Source organism: Cetorhinus maximus, chromosome 9 (assembly GCF_964194155.1).
Source record: "Cetorhinus maximus chromosome 9, sCetMax3.hap1.1, whole genome shotgun sequence".
In the NCBI taxonomy this organism is placed as follows: domain Eukaryota; kingdom Metazoa; phylum Chordata; class Chondrichthyes; order Lamniformes; family Cetorhinidae; genus Cetorhinus; species Cetorhinus maximus.
In genome coordinates this window covers 107,371,281-107,391,712 of record NC_135887.1, presented here as the reverse complement: position 1 = coordinate 107,391,712, position 20,432 = coordinate 107,371,281, and the positions used below count along the sequence as shown (strand labels likewise).

At 42.6% G+C, this 20,432-nt stretch overlaps 1 protein-coding gene across 23 annotated transcripts in view; it reads left to right on the top strand.

Moving 5' to 3' along the window:
• Positions 1–20,432, top strand: part of plekha7b (pleckstrin homology domain containing, family A member 7b) — a 500,085-nt gene that overhangs the window by 310,051 nt on the left and 169,602 nt on the right. For all 23 annotated transcript variants that reach the window (XM_078549252.1, XM_078549249.1, XM_078549250.1 and 20 more), the window contains one exon: positions 8,003–8,086. In XM_078549252.1, the coding sequence (XP_078405378.1) occupies positions 8,003–8,086 (84 nt within the window). The remainder of the gene's footprint in view (positions 1–8,002; positions 8,087–20,432) is intronic.

Genomic DNA, 20,432 nt, shown 5'->3' with positions numbered 1-20,432 from the left:
AAGAGATTTAGCGCAGCTGAAGGCTATCCTCCAAGTTTCAACTGAGAATCAATTCTGCTTCCAATTTCCACCCCTCTATCACCTTCACATGGTCCATCTCCGACACTTCCTTGACCTCTCTGTCTCCATTTCTGGTGATAGACTGTCCACCAATATTCATTACAAGCCCACTGACTGCCACCGCTACCTCGACTAGAGCTCCTTACATCCTGCTTCCCGTAAGGACCCCATCCTATTCTCTCAGTTCCTTCACCTCTGTTGCATCTGTTCCAATGATGCCACTTTTTCCAAAATGGCATTTCTGGCATGTCTTCCCTCTTCCTTAACTGAGGTTCTCTCCCCCCTCCCCCCACCCCCCAAAATTGTGGTTGACAGGGCCCTCAGCCATGTCCGACCTATCTCCTGCACCTCTGCCCTCACACACCTTCCTCTCCCTCCCAGAACCATGAAAGGGTCCCCCTTGCCCTCACTTTTTTCACCCCACCAGCCTCCGCATTCAAAGGGTCATCCTCCGCCATTTCCGCCAACTCCAGCATGATGCCACCACCATCCACATCTTCCCCTCCTCTCCTCTCTATTTGCTCCCCCCCACCCCACCCCAATCAGCATTCCGTAGGGACCGTTCCTTCCAGGAGATCCTGGTCCACTCCTCCATCACCCCCAACACCTCACCCCCTACCTATGGCACCTTCCCATGCAATCGCAGAAGGTGCAACACCACACATACCTCTACCCCCTCCCTCCTCACTGTCCAAGGGCCCAAACACTCCTTTCAGGTGAAACACCACTTCACTTGTACCACCTCCAATTTGGTCTACCGCATCCACTGCTCCCAATGTGGTCTCCTCTACGTCGGGTTGATCAAATGCAGACTGGGTGACCGCTTTGCGGAACACCTCCAGTCTGCCTACAAGCATGACCCAGACCTTCCATCGCTTGCCATTTCAACACAATATCCTTCCCTCATGCCCACATGTCCATCCTTGGTCTGCTGCAATGTTCCAGTGAAGCCCAACGCAAATTGGAGGGACAGTATCTCATCTTCCGATTTAGGCACCTGACAGCCTCCTGGGCTTAACGTTGAGTTCAACAACTTCAGACCATGAATTGTCTCCTCCATCCTCACCCCATTTTTTTAAATCACCTTCTGCATTTATTTTTATTTTTTTATCCACTTGTTTTGTTTTATTTTTATTTTTATTCATTTATCCTAGTTTTATCCCCTCATTTTGTCCCATTTTCTATCCTTTTTTCCCCCCACCACTGCCCACTCCCCCCAGCCCACCCCATCCCCTACAGAGTCAACTTGTTCCATGTTGTTCTTTCACACAATACTACCTTTGTTCTGCTATCATCACATTCTGCTTTCTTACCCTTACACCACTATTAGCACCTTTTTTAGCACTAACCACCACCATTAATGATCCCTTTGTCCTTTAGTTCATGACATCTTTATCAATCCCTCCTTTGTCCCCACCTATCGCTGGCTTTCTATCCAGCTCCACCTGTCCCATCACTCTTAAACAATATATCACATTTCCACTTCCCTTCATCTCTGAAGAAGGGTCATACAGCCTCGAAACATTAACTTTGTTTTTCTCTCAGCACAGATGCTGTCAGACCTGCTGAGTTTTTCCAGCATTTTCTGTTTTTGTATGATTTTCAGCATCTGCGGCATTTTGCTTTTAATCATTTAACTCCGTCTGTCATGAGAACCAATCTGTAGAAACTTACCCCCTCACACAGTTGGAGCAGATCAAAGAATGTTAAGTTGTGACTCAGTCACAGCAAAAGATTGTACAGAAGGCAGTTTACCCTCCCAAACCTCTCCCCCAGTATCTCCTCCTTTTAAAACACTGCTTGAAACTTCCCTTTGGACCAAATGCCAGGTCACCCAACCGAATGTCTCCTTTGGCTCAATGCCAGTTTTTGTCTGATTTTGTTTTTGTGAATCACCTTTGGATGCTTTATAAATATCCTGAACAAATGAAAGTTGTTGTCTTGAAACACATTAGCCATCCTGCTGAGCAGGTTTGGAACATGAATTGGAGAAGGGGGGTCATTGGAGAAAACTGAGGAAGGGAAATCGATTTTAGTTAAATTAGAAGTGGGTGACTTCAAAATTCCAGTTTTTTTTCAGTCACCACTGAGACTTTTATTTAAAATATTCAGATCTGCACAGCCATTGCAATGATTAACATCCTTACATGTTTATGCTGTGCAAGTTAAATTAATGTTAATATCAAAACCTTGTTTGCCAGATCTTTGTGTTTAAGACAGAAGAATATGTCTATCTTGGAACAACTTCCCAGGAAAACACTACGATGACATTTTCCGTGAGTTTCATGCCATCAGATTGGAAAGACTTTGCCAAGTGTGTCTTTATGAAGCCCCTCTAAGTATCATTGTAAGAATATTTAGGATTTACATGTCCTACTTTTAAAAATGATGAGTGGCCTGGACTCATTAATTGAGCAACCTTCAGTTACCATCTGTGATCCAACATCTGTTCAGGAGATGCAGAGCAGACCACATATTATACCAGGCTGATGTGATTTTTTATTCAGTACAACTTGTCTATAATAATGTGGTCTGGATAATATGCCAGGAATAAGAAGAGCCAAATGTGTTTGTGCTCTTCTGGTGGATACCTGTTTTTAATCTATGTCCATTTTAGAAATAATTTGCAATGCTTTGCACCATTAAAGAAATTCCATATGGCCATAAACCACAAGTAGCATTTGCATCTGTACTAAAACTGGCGGCTAGCTATGAGCTTTTAGTTGCTTCTGCAAAATTGGATTGCAAAATTAAGTTAATGGTGCGATATCTAACTACATATTTATTGCTGTAAAATGGCTTATTTTACATATAATCAGCAAATTTACATTTGAATCTATGTGCTTTAATGTGCTTGGGGCATGTTGCTCTTAATTCATCACCTCAAATTGCTCTCGCCAACAGTGACAAGATCTGCAATCACCAGATTTTCACAGCTCATAATTCTCTGTCCAAACACAATCCAAGCTTGGAAGTTTGCAGTCTGACTGTGTTGTGTTTTTCAAAGTTTGAATGAGTGTTGTATGAGAATGTCACATTCAAACTACTATGTTTCAAAAGATCTGACTGAAAATGTTAATGATTGACAAAGTGTATAGGAAAGGGAGGTTATCTAAAATTTCTGAAAATATTGGTTTAAATGAGCAGTTTTTAAAATCATATTGAATTGAAATGGCAATATGATGAACTTGTGATTTATATGTTTGCACCTTCAGCGTTAACAGTAAAGTATTGATTTGTGTGAAAGAAAATTCTTAACTCAAAAATGTGCTTATATTCTGATATTAAGCTCTTTGAAAAGAAAGAAGGACTTGCATTTATAAAGTGGTTTTCGTGACCACTTGATATCTCAAAGCACTTTAAAGCCAATTTTTTGAAGTGTAGTCACTATAGGAAATGCAATTTGCGACATTGTACATAATATTGTCCAGGTCACTGGGGATAACTCCCCTGCTCTTCTTCGAAATATTGCCATGGGGTCTTTTGCATCCACCTAAGAGGGCAAGGGGCCTCAGATTAACATCACATTTGAAAGACAGTACATTTGACAGTGCAGTACTCCCTCAGTACTGCACAGGAGTGTCAGTCTTGGAGTGGGACTTGTACACTGTACAAGTATATGGCCTGTTTTATTTCTAGGATGTCCTTTACCTAACTACACATGACTATTGTAAAGATGGAGTTCATTACAGGCTTGCAAAGAGGCCTTGGTGATTTGAGCTGCCTTGTAATGCTCTACAGAAATTGCCCATTTCAGAAGATTCTACAAAAGCTGTCCTTTAAAATTGGTCCCTGAACATTTTTTTATTCATTCACAGGATGTGAGCTTTGCTGGCTGGGCAAGCATTTATTGCCCATCACTAGTTGCCCTTGAGAAGGTGGTGGTGAGCTGCTGCCTTGAACCACTGCAGTCCATGTGGTGTAGGTACACCCATAGTGCTGTTAGGAAGGGAGTTCCAGGATTTTGCCCCAGCAACAGTGAAGGAACGGCGATATATTTCCAAGTCAGGATGGTGAGTTACTTGGAGGGGAGCTTCCAGGTGGTGGAGTTCCCTTTAACTGCTGCCCTTGTCCTTCTAGGTGGTAGTGGTCGTGGATTTGGAAGGTGCTGTCTAAGGAGCCTTGGTGAATTCCTGCAGTGCATCTTGTAGATGGTACACACTGCTGCTACTGTGCGTCGGTGGTGGAAGGAGTGAATGTTTGTGGGTTTGGCGCTAATCAAGCGGACTGCTTTGTCTTGGACAGTTTCCAGCTTCTTGAGTGTTGTGCGAGCTGCACTCATCGAGGCAAGTGGGGAGTATTCCATCGCACTCCTGACTTGTGCCTTGTAGATGGTGGATAGGCTTTGGGGAGTCAGGATGTGAATTACTTGTCACATGATTGCTAGCTTCTGACCTGCTCTTGTAGTCACGGTATTTATATGGCTAGTCCAGTTCAGTTTCTGGCCAATGGTAACCCCCAGGATGTTGATAGTGGGGGATTCAGTGATGGTAATGCCATTGAACATCAAGGAACGATGGTTGGATTCTCTCTTTTTGGAGATTATTGCCTGGCACGAATGTTATTTGCTAGTTATGAGCCCAAGCCTGGATATTGTTCAGGTCTTGCTGTATTTGGACAGGGACTGCTTCAGTATCTGAGTCATGAATGGTGCTGAACATTGTGCAATCATCAGCAAACATCCCCACTTCTGCCCTTTATGGAAGGAAGGTCATTGATGAAGCAGCTGAAGATTGTTGGGCCTAGGACACTACCCTGAGGAACTCCTGGAGCTGAGATGACTGATGATCAACAACCACAACCACCTTCCTTTGTGCTAGGTATGACTCCAACCAGCGGAGAGTTTTCCCCTGATTACAGTTGATGCCAGTTATGCTAGGGCTCCTTGATGCCACACTAATTGCTCCAACCATAAAATGGATTGTTTTTAAAAAAAAATGTTCCTGTTACTAACCATTCCTAACAGCTTCAATCACTGTAAAATGGTGGTTTTGTGTCTTCATCAAAGATAACTTGCATGCCCAGAGATCCTACGGCTACTTTATAATGATGCTGGTCAGTCTTCCATTAGCAGGTCATGTGTGGTTCAGCTGGTGTTAACCAATAAATGTTGGCGGAGTACAGATATTAGCCTGTGATATTGACGCAACCAAAGCAGGGATAACAACACTGGCATCAGATAGGCATAAGATCCTATCCTTTGTTGCAAAAGAATAGCCTAAGAGCTGTGGGAGAAATGTACATGTAGTCAAACTGCTCAAAGTTGTGAGCATTCTGATTTTAGTCAGTAATGTAGTCATTTTCGGAATACTTAAGTATGGCAAGTGTTTTAGAAACATTACTGGCTTGTCGCCTTGAGGCATTACAACAGTAGAAAAACATTCAGTATTTTACAAAGCAAATAAAAATATCAATTGCTTTACTGAGATATAAGTGTATTATGATATAAGCTCCCAATCCCCAAGGTTGAAGGGATTGCCCACCTCTGAATTAATGGGTGCAAATTACTGCCCAGTTGAGCCGGGGGCGGGGCCATAAAATGTGGCGAGCTGTTCAAAATTCCATTGCCTTCGGCGGGACCGTAAAATCCCACCGGCCTAAAATTCAGCCATGTGTATTGGGAGTGGGAGTAATGTTAAGTACTCCTTACCCATTTGAAAGTTGATTTTTTTTAAAAAATACAGCTGCAACGTCTAAATGAAACAGGGCAGACTGTTGGCATATGCCATTGGTGTTTTACTTGGTGTAAATGTGCATTTCGTATCCCTTATTGTTAACGTCCTATCTTAACCAGGCCATCTAAGGAAATGTCAGGTACGATCAAAATCAGCACCATAGGGAGAAAGGAGATGTAGCCAAATATGATAAGATACCACTGCCCTGGCTGCCAGTAGCTGATACAGTTCTGACCAGGAATAAAACTGGGGCCTTCCTTCTGTATAGCATGGATACACATTGGATACTGTAATTATGAATTGAACTGTCAAGAAAATCAGTTTTCATAATGCGTTCATAATGTTTATAACAAATGAAAATAAGGTTGATCTAGTATTCTTGTGTAAAGTACTTTCTTCTGGTTTTGTAGCTGTGATGTGTGATCAGGTTTTGTGACAATCATCCATCCTTTATATAATACTATTGTGGCATTCTTGCTTCTGTGTCTGAAGGTTGTGGGTTAAAGCCCCACCCAAGGACTTGAGCAGGTAATCGAAGTTGAGTGCAGTACCCTGGGAGGGAGGATTGTTGGAGGTGCTGTCTTTAAGAAATTAATTCAAGATTATGTCTTTTGTGCAATCCCATGGCACCATTTCAAAGAAGGTCAGGCAGTTCTCCCAAATTTCCTGGCCATCATGTATCCCTCAGTCAATACTACCCAAAACGGTTTAATTGGTTAGGAATCTCACTGTGCCCACTGACATTGTGAAAATTAGCAGTTGCATTTGCCTAAATAGTAAGTGACTACATTTTGAAACAATATTTCATTGGCTGGTTTGGGCTGCATTGAGAACATGCTATATAAACTATACAAGTGCAAATTCTGCGACAGATGGATTAAATTAGCAACGCTATCATTTGAAGAGTAAAGAGATTTAATTTGAAATGAACTTTAGGGGAATAGCATGGTTTTATTAATATTTGTTTGGTGTGTAATCATTAGTGAAAGAAGATTAAAGAGCACAAATTAATTATCTGGGTGAAGCAAGGAAATTGCAAGATAAAATAATTAACTAGAAAAGTGACTAGCTCCCCAATGCCTCAATTGCTGAACACTTTGCCCTCAATGGAATAAAATTGTGCAAGGAAGGAAGGTCCCATATTCAGTCTGCATTCTACTGTGGCTTAACAGCTGAAGGGGCAATGTGTTACAGTTAACATTAGCAGCCCTGGGCTTGGGAATGAGAAAATCAGTGGGGTTCTACTTCTGGTTGTGCTATAATGACAACTGCTGGGACAGTGCATGTTTATATCAAATGAGAACTAGATTAAGTTAGCTTGTGTAGTAACTGAAAGTATAGTCTCTCCTCCTACCTATCAGGGGTCATGTGATTGTTCTTGGCGGCTCTGACCAATGAGCCCTAAGCGTGGGTAATCTGGGGGGGGAGGGCTTCTTGCCGAGGACCTGGTTCAAGCATGTAGCATCTGAAAAGCTCTCTGTAATAAAGTTAACTGTTTCTTGTTGAAACATGTCTGGTATGTCAAGTCATTACAGCTTGTTGATCAGAACCTTCAGACGTGGAGAGAAAATGATAATAAAAGAAAAAGTTGAATCTTGAATTTTGCATGGCGAACAGATCTTCATTATTTAGTTCCTGAAGTATTAACAGAAACCTTGGTTTTCTACAAAAGGAGCCTGTGTACCTGCAAGACAGATAGCAAAGTCAAAAGAGTGCAAAGGCGAGAGGAAGGCGACAGTGAATCAATAATTGTCAGATCTGCTGATTACTGTGCTGAAGCAAGTATTCCATGAATGCTGGGCGATGTCTTTTTGGTGCATATAATACAACTGTCTTAAACAGCCTGGACATTAAGAAATTTGGGGAAATGTGGGTTTTTTAAAATATTAGTCAAGTGTTAATTGCACATTTTTTTTAATGCTGCTGTTTTCTTGAAAGCATTTAAGTCATTGTTGACTTTTTCAAATCGATTGAAGTCTTGGCTCAATTTGAGTCATGCTGAGTATTGTAACCAGCAGAGCATAATGTATGATCTGAGAGCTGGCACCAATACAGTGCTGCAGGCTGTTGGCAGATTCGCGCACCTGTGTTGAAAGTGTAGGAAAATATTGAAATATAAGGCATTTTTGTAAAATATTACATCACTCCCTTCCCTTATGCACAACAGATCTAAGCAGCATTAGAATCACATGTTGGGGGGACGGGGTGCTAGGAATGCATCTTGTATAATGATGAATTGGTGCTAATTATACTCTGATTTATTACAGTCATAATCAACGGACATCATCGTTCAGGCACCCAGTGACTGGGCAGATTTCATCAGAAAACATTGAGTACACCCTGAAAGAGCAGTAAGTATTGTGCTGTGTTAGTGTGCTGGAGCTATGACTCTGGAACTTTATTTTAATGGTGCATTAATTATCATAACTGGCTCTAAATCTAATGTGAAAGGAACACTTTAATTATTTCAAATTAAATATGATCAATTACCAAGTCTATATAGCTGGAATGTCTCACTGTTATGGCTGTTAATTGTGGTGTATTTCAAGTTGTTAGCCTTTTGAGCAATATGCTTTATTTCTGTTGGAGTGCTAACTTAAAAGATTATTGAGAGGATGATGATAAGAACCTCAATAGTTAACAATAATGTCCCAAGACTCCCCCAGTCAACCTACCTACAGCAGGGTGGTTCCTGATACAATTCCTGATTAAATCTTGAATTTTCTGATCTCAGTTGGAGCAACAGTAGGATCCTCCTGCTTACGGTAGGAAAAATACACTGATATCTGTTGTTCCCTGTTGAAAGTGTATGGGTGAGGGTAAGATTGGGCTATAATGCGCATGGAGCCAAACTCCAATAAGGAGTTAATCATTTGGGAGGGAGAGGGGTGGAGTGGGAGGGAGGAAAGGAAGAAAATTGGAGATTGAAGGAGGAAAATTCTGTGTGATGAGATTTCATCCTAGGACATTGCATAGGATGGATTTTCAGTCTAATTAATGATATCAGTGTAAAAAAGTCACTGGAGGCAATGGCCTAAATTTTGTGGTCAGCAACAAACGAACCACACCCTCTGTTCATTATACTGACAGTTGCCTACAGACTTTCAGTGAATTATTAGATAGTAACTTATAGTAATTAGAGAACCATTTAAGTGTAGTGCCCAATACAGGGGATCTGGGACTTTGTAAACAAAGCAAGCATCACTGTCTCTTCAACCTATGCTAACTGGTAATTGAGGCTGGATGTGGGATAAGCAGTTTGACAGCACAACGGCAATGGAGATGATGGCGAGGTGGAGCTGGCTGTCAGCAGTGCATTTCAAACCTGGCACCAAATCTTCAGATGTCACTTGGGGCAGCATGTTGATGAAAACTAAGAGGAGATCATGTACAGATCCTGGCGTGGGCAGATAATCCAGCTACAACGGGATAGATAGAGGTAGAACAAGGACAGTTCCATTCAGTGAATAATCCTTACTGAAACACGCAGAGTCAGAGCAGAGAATGTCAATTAATGTTTTAACTTAATGTATGTACAGAAAATGAAAGAGAGCTGGAATTGAGAGGGAGATAAAAGATGGAAAAAGTAAATAAATTAAAAATGAAAATACTTTATCTTAAATCGCTAACAATTAGGATCTGAAAGAATAAGACTTCACACTTGTAAAGGTAAATTTTTTGAGTCAAAAAGACTTGAGACTACCCACGCTGTTAACAATACGCTTTCCTCTGAACGGCTAAGCCCTAACTTTTTCTGATGTGTTTGTTGCGTAAGTACAGCAGCTTCGTGCTTTTGTCCATTGGTGCCAAACCTACTGGCAAGGTACTGGTTAGCGAAGCTTGAGGCGAAGCAGGGCAAATTGGACAAGGTTTTACTGTGCATGTTGGGAGATGGTGGCATAATGGTAATGTCAGAGGACCAGTAATTCACAGGCCCAGGCTAATGCTCTGGGGATTCAGGTTCAAACCTCACCATGGTAGCTGGTGGAATTTAAATTCAATTAATTTATAAATTCAATTAATTGATAAATCTGGAATTGAAAGTTAGCTTCAGTAATGGTAACCATGAAACCGTAATTGATTGTTGTAAAAACTCCATCCGCTTCCATGAGACCATAAGACATAGGAGCAGAAATTAGGCCATTCGGCCCATTGAGTCTGCTCCGCCATTCAATCATGGCTGATAAGTTTCTCAACCCCATTCTCCTGCCTTCTCCCCGTAACCTTTGACTAGCTTCACTAGTGTCCTTTAGGGAAGGAAATCTGCCATCCTTGCTCTGGTCTGGACTACATGTGACTCCAGGCTCTCAGTGGTTGACGCTTTACTAACTGCCCTTTGAAATGGCCAAGCAAGCCATGAGTTGTATTGAACTGTTAGAGAAGTGAAACCAGATGGACTGTAGTGATTCAAGAAGGCAGCCCACCACCACCTTATCAAGAACAATTAGGGATGGACAACCAATGCTGGCCTTGCTGTCGGCATATAGACCCCATGAAAGAATTAAATTTAAGAAGTGCAAATGCTGAAATTTACCATCATCACAGTGGTGAATGCTGAGATTATTACTGTCGTTATTGTTGCGCAAAATTTGAGCCATTGACTCCAGGGCTTATAATGGAGTGAATTTTTTCTCTGGCAGTTTTTTTCTTGTGTTGAGACTTCAGAGTGTCAAATTAACCTGTGAAACTGAAGAAAGAACTCACACTGTAAATTGTTTCACAATCAGCGAATCACTTTTTTTGAAATACAACCGCTGTCAACAAATGGGCAAACACAGCAGCCAAACTGTGCACAGCAAGACCTCACAATCGCAAATGAGATGAATGTACAGTTGATCATTCTTTGTGGTGCTGGTTGAGGGACGAATATTGATGAGGCCATTGCTCCCTCCAAAGAGTGTTTTTTATGTCTATCTGACTCGATAGTTGGGGGGTCTCCGTTAAATGCCTAAAGCGGAAAGATGGCACCTTCGACAATGCTGCAAGTCTTTCAGTATTGTACTGAATTGTTAGTCTAGATTATGTGCTGACATCCTGAAATGGGATTTGTATATGGTGGACTGTAACATCCAAGGTCCAGGGTGTTTTATCTGGCAGGGTGGTACCCCAAAGATGCGCTGGGGACGTGGGGACCCCAAACCCCCCACCAAAGTTCCCAGGTAAGGATTGCACAGCAATTGCCTGGGAAGTGCAAACTTCCAATAGGCAATTGTCCTGCACTGGAAATGATAGAAAATTGTGATTTAAAACTTCAGATGGTTCCTTCTGTGTTACATCAATGATTACCCAGAAAAAGTTAGATGAATTAAAAGCGCTTCTGGGTAACCCCGCCCCCGTCCCAGCCCGGCACCTCCCAAGGCCCGAACCAGTCTCAAATTGTAGCCACTTACCTTATACACTTACTTTGTCAAAGACCTTTAAACCTGGCTGGACCTTTAAAGTTATCTGTTTATGGCAGCTAGTGTCAGTTCTGAAAAAGGGGACGTGGTTTACTTCGACTCTACAGTTCTCAACACTAGGCCCCGGGGACACACTGCACTGCCCAGATCTTGTCCAGCCTGAGTCAGAAGGTTGGGAAAGATAGGATCGCCTAGGTTTCCAGGTAAGAACTTGGAAACCGAGCGGCAATCTGACTCAGCTGCCAATCCATCAAGATGTTACAGCCCATAATTTTTACTCTGGGGCATTGGAGCAAGAGTAGGTCATTTAGCTCTTCAAGCATGTTCCACTATTCAGTAAGATTGTGGTTGATCTGTAACCTAATATTGATATGGTCCTTTGCCCCATATCCATTAATACCTTTGGTCGGTATAAATCAATGTCAGATTTAAAATTAACAATTGCCCTTGCATCAAGGTCCATTTGCAGAAGACAGTTCCAAACTCCTCCTGCCATTTGTGTTCAGAAGCGTTTCCTAATTTCTCTCCTGAAAAGTTTTTAGCTTCATCTTCCAGGCTATTTCTTCTGGTGCTAGACTCCACAACCCGTGGAAATAGTTTATCTATTTAATTCATCAGTTCCTTTTTTAATATCCTGAAAACTTCAGTTGAATTGGCCCACCCTAGTTTGAGTCATCTCCTTGTTGAAGTCCAAGTAGCACTCTGATAAATCTACCTTGTCCTCTCTCCAAGGCTAGTGTATCCATCCTAAAGTTCAGTTCCTGAACTAAACACAGTACTCCAGATGTGTTTTAACTCGGGCTTTGTATAGTTGCAAGATAACTTTCACCTGCTTGTATTTTGCTCCTCGAGATATAAAGGCCAGCATTCCATTTGTCTTTTTGATTATTTTCTGTACCTGCCCATGACATTTTAATGACCTATTTATAGACCTCCAGTCTTTTTGGGCCTCCACTGTTTTGAAATTTTCTCCATTTAGAAAGCACTTTGATCTAACCTTTTTAGGTCCAAAGTGGGTGACCTCATATTGGCCTATATTGATATTCATATACCATATTTTTGTCCAGTCACTTAATTGAGTCATATCTGTTTATAATTTTCTATTTCAACCTACACTGCTTATAATGCCGCCTATCTTCGTGCCATCAGCAAACTATGGCTCTCTATTCCACCATCTAAGTTCTTAATAAAGACTGTGAATAGCTGAGACTTCGCTTTGGGATGAGGGTCTGTTAAAACTAACTCTTAGCTCAGTTGATATCGAAGATAAGTTAATTACTAATTTAGCCACTTGAAGTAAGCTGTGTACGTAGCTGCTCTTTGGAGGGAGGCAGAGAAAAAATAAGAAGTAAAGGTGGAGTGAGAAGTTGCTGTCTTGATAGCAATTACATGCATTAGTTACTAATGGAAATCATGTAGTAGATCTTTAAAAATGATCTGATTTGGTGAAGGACTCACCATAACTAATGGGCCAAATCTTCTGAGGAATGGCAGTCACCGTTGGATAGCCACTTGCCCCCTATTTTTTTACTCCGTACCAGAGCTCCACATTCTCCCTCAGACTTCCAAACCAAGCCTCTTTAGAAATGCAGAGTGTACCTGTCCTTGGAGTCCTTATGCGCTGTGCAGGATCATCGGGAAGCCAAGCAATTTTACAGCACTAGCTGCTTTTTATTCATTCACGGGATGTGGGCTTCGCTGGCTGGGCCAGCATTTATTTCCCATCCCTAGTTGCCCTTGAGAAGGTGGTGGTGAGCTGCCTTCTTGAACCGCTGCAGCCCATGTGGTGTAGGTACACCCACAGTGCTGTTAAGGAGGGAGTTCCAGGATTTTGACCCAGCGACAATGAGGGAATGGCGATATATTTCCAAGTCGGGATGGTGAGTGACTTGGAGGGGAACTTCCAGGTGGCGGTGTTCCCATCTCTATGCTGCCCTTGTTCTTCTAGATGGTAGTGGTCATGGGTTTAGAAGGTGCTGCCTAAGGAGGCTTGGTGAATTCCTACAGTGCACCTTGTAGATGGTACACACTGCTGCTACTGTGCGTCGGTGGTGGAGGGAGTGAATGTTTGTGGATGTGGTGCCAATCAAGTGGGCTACTTTGTCCTGGATGGCGTCCAGCTTCTTCAGTGTTGTGGGAGCTGCACTCATCCAGGCAAGTGGGCAGTATTCCATCGCACTCCTGACTTGTGCCTTGTAGGTGGACAGGTTTTGGGAGTCAGGAGGTGAGTTACTTGTCTCACGATTCCTAGCCCCTGACCTGTTCTTGTAGCCACAGTATTTATGTTCAGTTTCTGGTCAATGGTAACCCCCAGAATGTTGATGGTGGGAGATTCAGTAATGGTAATGCAATTGAACATCAAGGGGTGATGGTTGGATTCTCTCTTATTGGAGATGGTCATTGCCTGATACTTGTGTGGCGTGAATGTTACTTGCCAGTTGTGAGCCCAAGCCTAGATATTGTCCAGGTCTTGCTGCACTGGGACATAGACTGCTTCAGTATCTGAGAAGCTGTGAATGGTGCTGAACAATTTGCATTCATCAGCGAACATCCCCACTTTAGCCTTATGATGGAAGGAAGGTCATTGATGAAGCAGCTGAAGTTGTTTGGGCCAAGGACACTACCCTGAGGAACTCCTGCAGTGATGTCCTGGAGCTGAGATGACTGACCTCCAACAAACACAATCATCTTCCTTTGTACTAGATATGAATCCAACCAGCTGCTGTATTTTGGTAAATTTTCACTCACTAGCACAATGAAAAGCTTTGGGACACTTTAAGTACCTTTTTTAGTGTGTTAGTGAAGGGGTGTGATTAAGGTAAGTGGGTAGGGGTGGTAGGGTGGTAGGGTGCCAGCTGGTTGGTGGGTGTGTAGGGTGGCAGCTGGGTAGGGTGATAGGTGGCAAGGTGGGTGGAGAGGCATGGTCGTAGGGTGAGTAGGGGCTAGGATGGATATGGTGGCAGCTGGGTAGAATGGTAGGGTGGTGAGGTCAAGTCAAGTGGAAGTCGGAGGGTTGAGGATGGAGTCAGAGGGCTGGGGAGGAGGAAGTGAGTCAGGTGCAGCGGTTGTCAGTGGGGAGTTTGGAGTGTGGGGATGGTCGGGGGGTACAGAGGTCAGTGTATAGTTAACCAGGGGGTAGACATGGCTTTTTCCTGTCTAATATTTCCTGGATAACGATCCAGGTAAGTGGGTTGGAACCCTCCGAAGTCGCCAGGGTTCTAGATATAGGGGATTGCCCATTAGACGTTGAAACTTCCCAGGCAGTTTCCGTGGAGTCCTTGCATCACGACTTCTGAGGGGTCCCCCAGTGCATCTTCTGGATTATCTCCAGGGTATGACCATCCAGAGACCAGAAGATATGAGCCTAAATTAGAGTAGTACTAAACATTGAAGTACATGGATGATTTCTATTGACGCAAGCCTATTATGTCTATTTAGTGTAGCTGCTATTATACTATCAGAGACTTTTTGTAAAACGTATCTGGTGCAGCTATACTTCTCACCAGGTTCTATTAAACCATAGAAGTGTTTTTTGTTTCTCCCTTGTTTTCTGCTGTTCTCCTCTAATGGTTCCGATACTTTCTGGAGTACAGCTCCAGGGCCATTGGATGTCCAGCCATACCTTGCCCAATTGCCCATTCTTCACGCATGAGAACCTAGGCAATGAGTGTGGCCAGAGTGTGATATAGTCTAGCTGAACCTACTTCTCACCTGACATCTAAACATTGAATTTCCACCTCATCCCTTGATCATTACCAGTATTGAAAAAAAAAACTTTTTTTTTTAGGAGAGTGATACTGAGGTCAGTGGGAGCATCACTACCATAGCCTGAGATGAACAAAGATCAGGATTGAAACTGGGATTTTCCTGATTGATTCAAATAGATCATTAGAAGAGCTACTTATTGCAATTTCTCATCTGGATTTGTTACGTGGTATGTGTATTGTGTGAATTCTTTGTCCACCAAAACCAAGAGTTATGGAAAGAACCACTAAATGAGAAGGCAGCGGGCCTATTCACATAACGATGCAATTGATATGAGCAGCAGCTCATTTAATATTAATTGCGACTCAGATAATTACTGCTCTCTTTTTATTAGTGACTATACTTCAGCCTAATATTTTCAACTAAGTGTTTTTAAATTGCAAATTGAAGTGTACAAGATGAGGATACTTTCAACCTGATATTAATGTGCCTCAAATTTGTGTGGCTCTTGCATGGGATCATAGAGCAGATGTATCTTAGTACATAACAAATCACACATTTGTGAAAAATGGAGAAAGATGTGGTATGCGAATGCATATTCTTACCAGAGAAAAATTAGTGCTGGATTATTAAGAACCCCATAAAGCCGCACAGGATAAGAACAGCGCAATGGTCTGCTTAAAAAAAAGATAACCTGTTTGAAGTCCTCCCTCCACCACCTCTCTTTCCCCCCCCCCCCACTAAAAAAAATAGCAGCTACGTGATGCATTGGGATTTTAAAACCCTTCATAAGGGACACACCTTAATTGTTAACAACACAGGAAATGCACCGCACCTCTGGTTAAAAAAAAATAATAAAAATGTAGAAATGTACAAAGCGAAAGACAATGCTGATTATTTGATTTTTAGTTCAAGCCTATCTCCTGATCTGTGGTCATACAGCATTCATCTTTCAACAACAGTTAGGTTTCAGGCCCAGTGTTGAGCACACACTGCAGCTGTTAGTACCAGTAATAGAGCCCCAGAGAATCAGCCATGTGCTCTGTCGTATCCCATACATTCAGTTGCTATGGTAGCAGTAGATGAAAAATATAAGCACCTGGGTTGCTATGCCTGAAACTTCGGCAAGTGGGAAAGGAGAACAATTTATTTTTGTTGTTTTCAGTGCACAAATGAATCGTTCACTTTGGTAAGTACAATTAATTGAATCGGTGGAATATTGAGAGAAATATTTCTTTATTTGGTTTAGAAAGATAAGGTGTAGCTTCATTTAAATACCTTTATTAACATGTGTCAGATGTCCATTTTAGCTTCTGAGTGCTGTACAGTCAATTTCATGGAAAATGCCTGCTACTTGATGTTGTCAGATACAAGTAAATATAAATCAATCGTGAATATATTTTTAAAATAAAAGAATGAAGGAACATTTGCCAAGAATAGGTGAAATGCAGTGTATGGATAAAAACAATGTTTAAAATTTTATTCTTCAGACATGGGTAAGCTGACAATTCAACATTTATTCCCCATCCCTAGTTTTGCTGATGGTGGCAGGATATCTTGTTGAACTAATGCAGCTTTTTTATGGTGATGCTGATCCTACAATGGTGTTCATTAGAGATTTGGGCTTTTGACCTAGAAATGAAGGAACAGTGGTGTATGTCCAAGATGGAAAGGTGTATAATTTGGGCTGGATCTTGGAGGTTGTGGTGTTCTCATGATCTTCTCTTCACTGGAAGGTGAGGATATCAAGTCCAGTGGCAGGGGCACTGGGTCAGGCAGACTGCTTTGGCCTGGGTGTTGCTTAGCTTCTTAAGTTCTGCTGCGCTTGTGTCCATCCAGGCTCAGGGTGAATTTCAGTTATACCCCTGCCTTGAGTTTTGTTGACGGTGGCGATTGTTTGAGAAGTCCAGAGATGAGCCACTCGGCTAAGAATAACCAGTTGTGTATTGTACATCTTAAATATGGTTGATTTAGTTAAGCATCTGTCAGTGGTGACCCCAAGAATATTGTCCCTGTAGTACAATGGTGGAACTGCTGAAGGTTGAGGGAAAGAGTTGGATTTTTTCTTGGTAGAGATGGTTACACTTGCATAGGGCAGAAATGTATCCTGGATGTTATCCGGAACTTGTTATATGCTGACATGTGTACTTCAATATTGGAAGAATTGTGATTAGTGCTGTATATTTTAGACTTGTCAGGGTATAGCCCCATTTTTAGCCTTAAGATGAAAGGAAGATCATTGGTGAAGTTGATAGTTGGGCTGAGGATATTTTGTTGAAGAACTCTTGCAATGGGTGTACTGTGCATGGCCTTGAACAAACCATCTTTGTGTCATGTATGACCACCTACAAGGGGAATGGTTTTCCCTTTTTTAATTCGGTTTTGCCAAGCCTCTTTGGTTCCATATTCAGCCATTGGGTAGATGCTGGCATCTGTAATTATCAGAACTTCGGGAGGGAGTCCAGTGAATTGTCCACTTGAAACTTTTTTGCTGAAGACCAAAGATGTTTGCAAAATTTTCAGCCAGTCTTGCCTCTTAGGGTGGAAGAATGAGAAGGTTAATAAAGCCACCTCCTCTGTTGTTTGGTGTCCACTACTGTGCTCAACTGGATGTGGTTGTGCTATAGAGATTTTCTGAACTGTTGGGTGCTCTGTCTGCTGTCTACTGCTTTTTGTGTTTAGCATGCTGGTGGCCCAGTGTAGTAACTTCCAAAGTAAGTTCTTCATTTTATTCTGCCTGCTCATTGCAGGCTATTTATATTTCCCAATAAGCCAGAGTTGTTGGAGGATGGATAGATATGTTGAGCCATGCAGTTACAGATTGTGGCGGTATAAAATGCCAATATTGATTTATGGCCTATGAGATGCCCAATTTGGGTTGTCAGATCTTTCCTTAGTTTGCCCCACTTGTCACAATAGTATTACATAAAAGAGAGTGTCCTCATGACCTCATCTTCACTCTGCAGCGGTCACTTCGACCAGGGCTGTCATGGACAGGCACAAGTAACAGATGGATTGGTCAGGACGAAGTCAATTAGGTTACCCTTTTTTTTTTGCTTTTGATTTCTTCATTGCCTGACACAGGCCAAGTGTTGTCTGTGTTGATAGTTCTTAAGCACTCCTATTGGTGAATATTGAGTTCCAGAGTACAATCCGAGTCTTCAATGTTCGGCCTCGATAATGTTCACAATGGAGATGTACATATTTATCAGCTGAGGGCATGCAATAAGTGGTGATTAGCGGAATTTTTCCTTGACCTTGTTTGAACTCAAGCTATGAGGCTTCATGTGGCCCACAGTTAATGTCAATGATTCCCATGACCAAACACACTGGACTGTAAACCATTATGCCCCATTGCTGGTGGAGTTATCCTGCCTGTGGGATAGGGCATACCCAGGGATAGTGATGCAGGAAACTGGGATGGTCCATTTATTCACCACCACTGGATCTTGTGATGATCTCCGACTTCACCCCATTGCCTTTCTGCTCTGATTGTTACTGATCAGCTGGCTTATTGTTCCCATGGAATTCAGTTTGTTGATGCTCCATGTTAACTCCATTCCACCTATGTCAACTCCAGATCTCTTTAACTCTGGGCTCCCCATTATTGTCTCCACTCCCATTCCCTGTTTGATACCAGGATATACTACTACTATATACTATTGCTATGTAACCAAGTCTATATAACTTGAGTTTTTTGTGTTCGTTCGTGGGCATGTTTTTGCTGCTGTTTAGGACCTGAGCCCATCATCTCTATTTCCATGTATTCCCCCCACCCTTTATTCTTTACTTCTTTTAGATCCCTCTCTCACATTGCCCTGCCAAGAGGGCGGGGGGGGTGGTTTAAAGGAAGCATATTTGTCGTAATCTGATGTATAATATACCTTTAAGATGAATATTGTATAGGAAGAGAGACCAAAAGACCATAAGACATAGGAGCAGAAATTAGGCCATTCGGCCCATCGAGTCTGCTCCGCCATTCAATCATGGCTGATAAGTTTCTCAACCCCATTCTCCCGCCTTCTTCCCGTAACCTTTGATCCCCTTACCAATCAAGAACCTATCTATCTCGGTCTTAAGTACACTCCATGACCTGGCCTCCACAGCCTTCTGTGGCAATGAATTCCATAGATTCACCACTCTCTGGCTAAAGAAGTTTCTCCTCATCTCTGTTCTAAAAGGTCTTCCCTTTACTCTGAGGCTGTGCCCTCGGGTCCTAGTCTCTCCTACTAATGGAAACATCTTCCCCATGTCCACTCTATCCAGGCCTTTCAGTATTCTGGAAGTTTCAATCAGATCCTCCCTCATCCTTCTAAACTCCATCGAGTATAGACCCAGAGTCCTCAAACGTTCCTCATATGTTAAGCCTTTCATGCCTGGGATCGTTCTCGTGAACCTCCTCTGGACCCTCTCCAGGGCCAGCACGTCCTTCCTGAGATATGGGGCCCAAAATTGCTCACAATATTCTAAATGTGGTCTGACCAGAGCCTTATAAAGCCTCAGCAGCACATCCCTGCTTTTATATTCTAGTCCTCTCAAAATAAATGCCAACATTGCATTTGCCTTCCTAGCTACCGACTCAACCTGCAAGTTAACCTGAAGAGAATCCTGGACTAGGACTCCCAAGTCCCTTTGCACTCCAGATTTCAGAATTCTCTCCCCATTTGGAAAATAGTCTATGCCTCTATTCTTCCTACCAAAGTGCATGACCTCACACTTCCCCACGTTGTATTACATCTGCCACTTCTTTGCCCATTCTCCTAACCTGTCCAAATCCTTCTGCAGCCTCCCCGCCTCCTCAGTACTACCTGTCCCTCCACCTATCTTTGTATCATCTGCAAACTTAGCCAGGATGCCCTCAGTTCCTTCATCTAGTTCATTAATGTATAAAGTGAAAAGGTGTGGTCCCAACACTGACCCCTGCGGAACTCCACTAGTCACCGGCCGCCATCCTGAGAAGGACCCCCTTATCCCCACTCTCTGCCTCCTGCCAGACAGCCAATCTTCTTTCCATGCTAGTACCTTGCCTCTAACACCATGGGCTCTTATCTTACTGAGCAGCCTCCTGTGCGGCACCTTGTCAAAGGCCTTCTGGAAGTCCAAGTAGATAACATCCATTGGCTCTCCTTTGTCTAACCTACTCGTTACCTCCTCAAAGAATTCTAACAGATTTGTCAGGCATGATCTCCCCTTGATGAAACCATGCTGACTTTGCCCGATTTTACCATGCACTTCCAAGTATTCTGAAATCTCATCCTTAATAATGGACTCTAAAATCTTACCAATGACCGAGGTCAGGCTAATCGGCCTGTAAGTTCCACTCTTTTGCCTCACTCCCTTCTTAAACAGGGGGGTTACATTAGCGATTTTCCAGTCCTCTGGGACCCTCCCTGACTGCAGTGATTCCTCAAAGATCACCACTAACGCCTCCACTATCTCTTCAGCTATCTCCTTCAGAACTCTGGGGTGTAATCCATCTGGCCCAGGTGATTTATCCACCTTCAGACCTTTCAGTTTTCCTAGCACCTTCTCCTTGGTAATGGCCACCATACTCACCTCTGCCCCCCCGACTCTCTTGAACTTTGGGGATGTC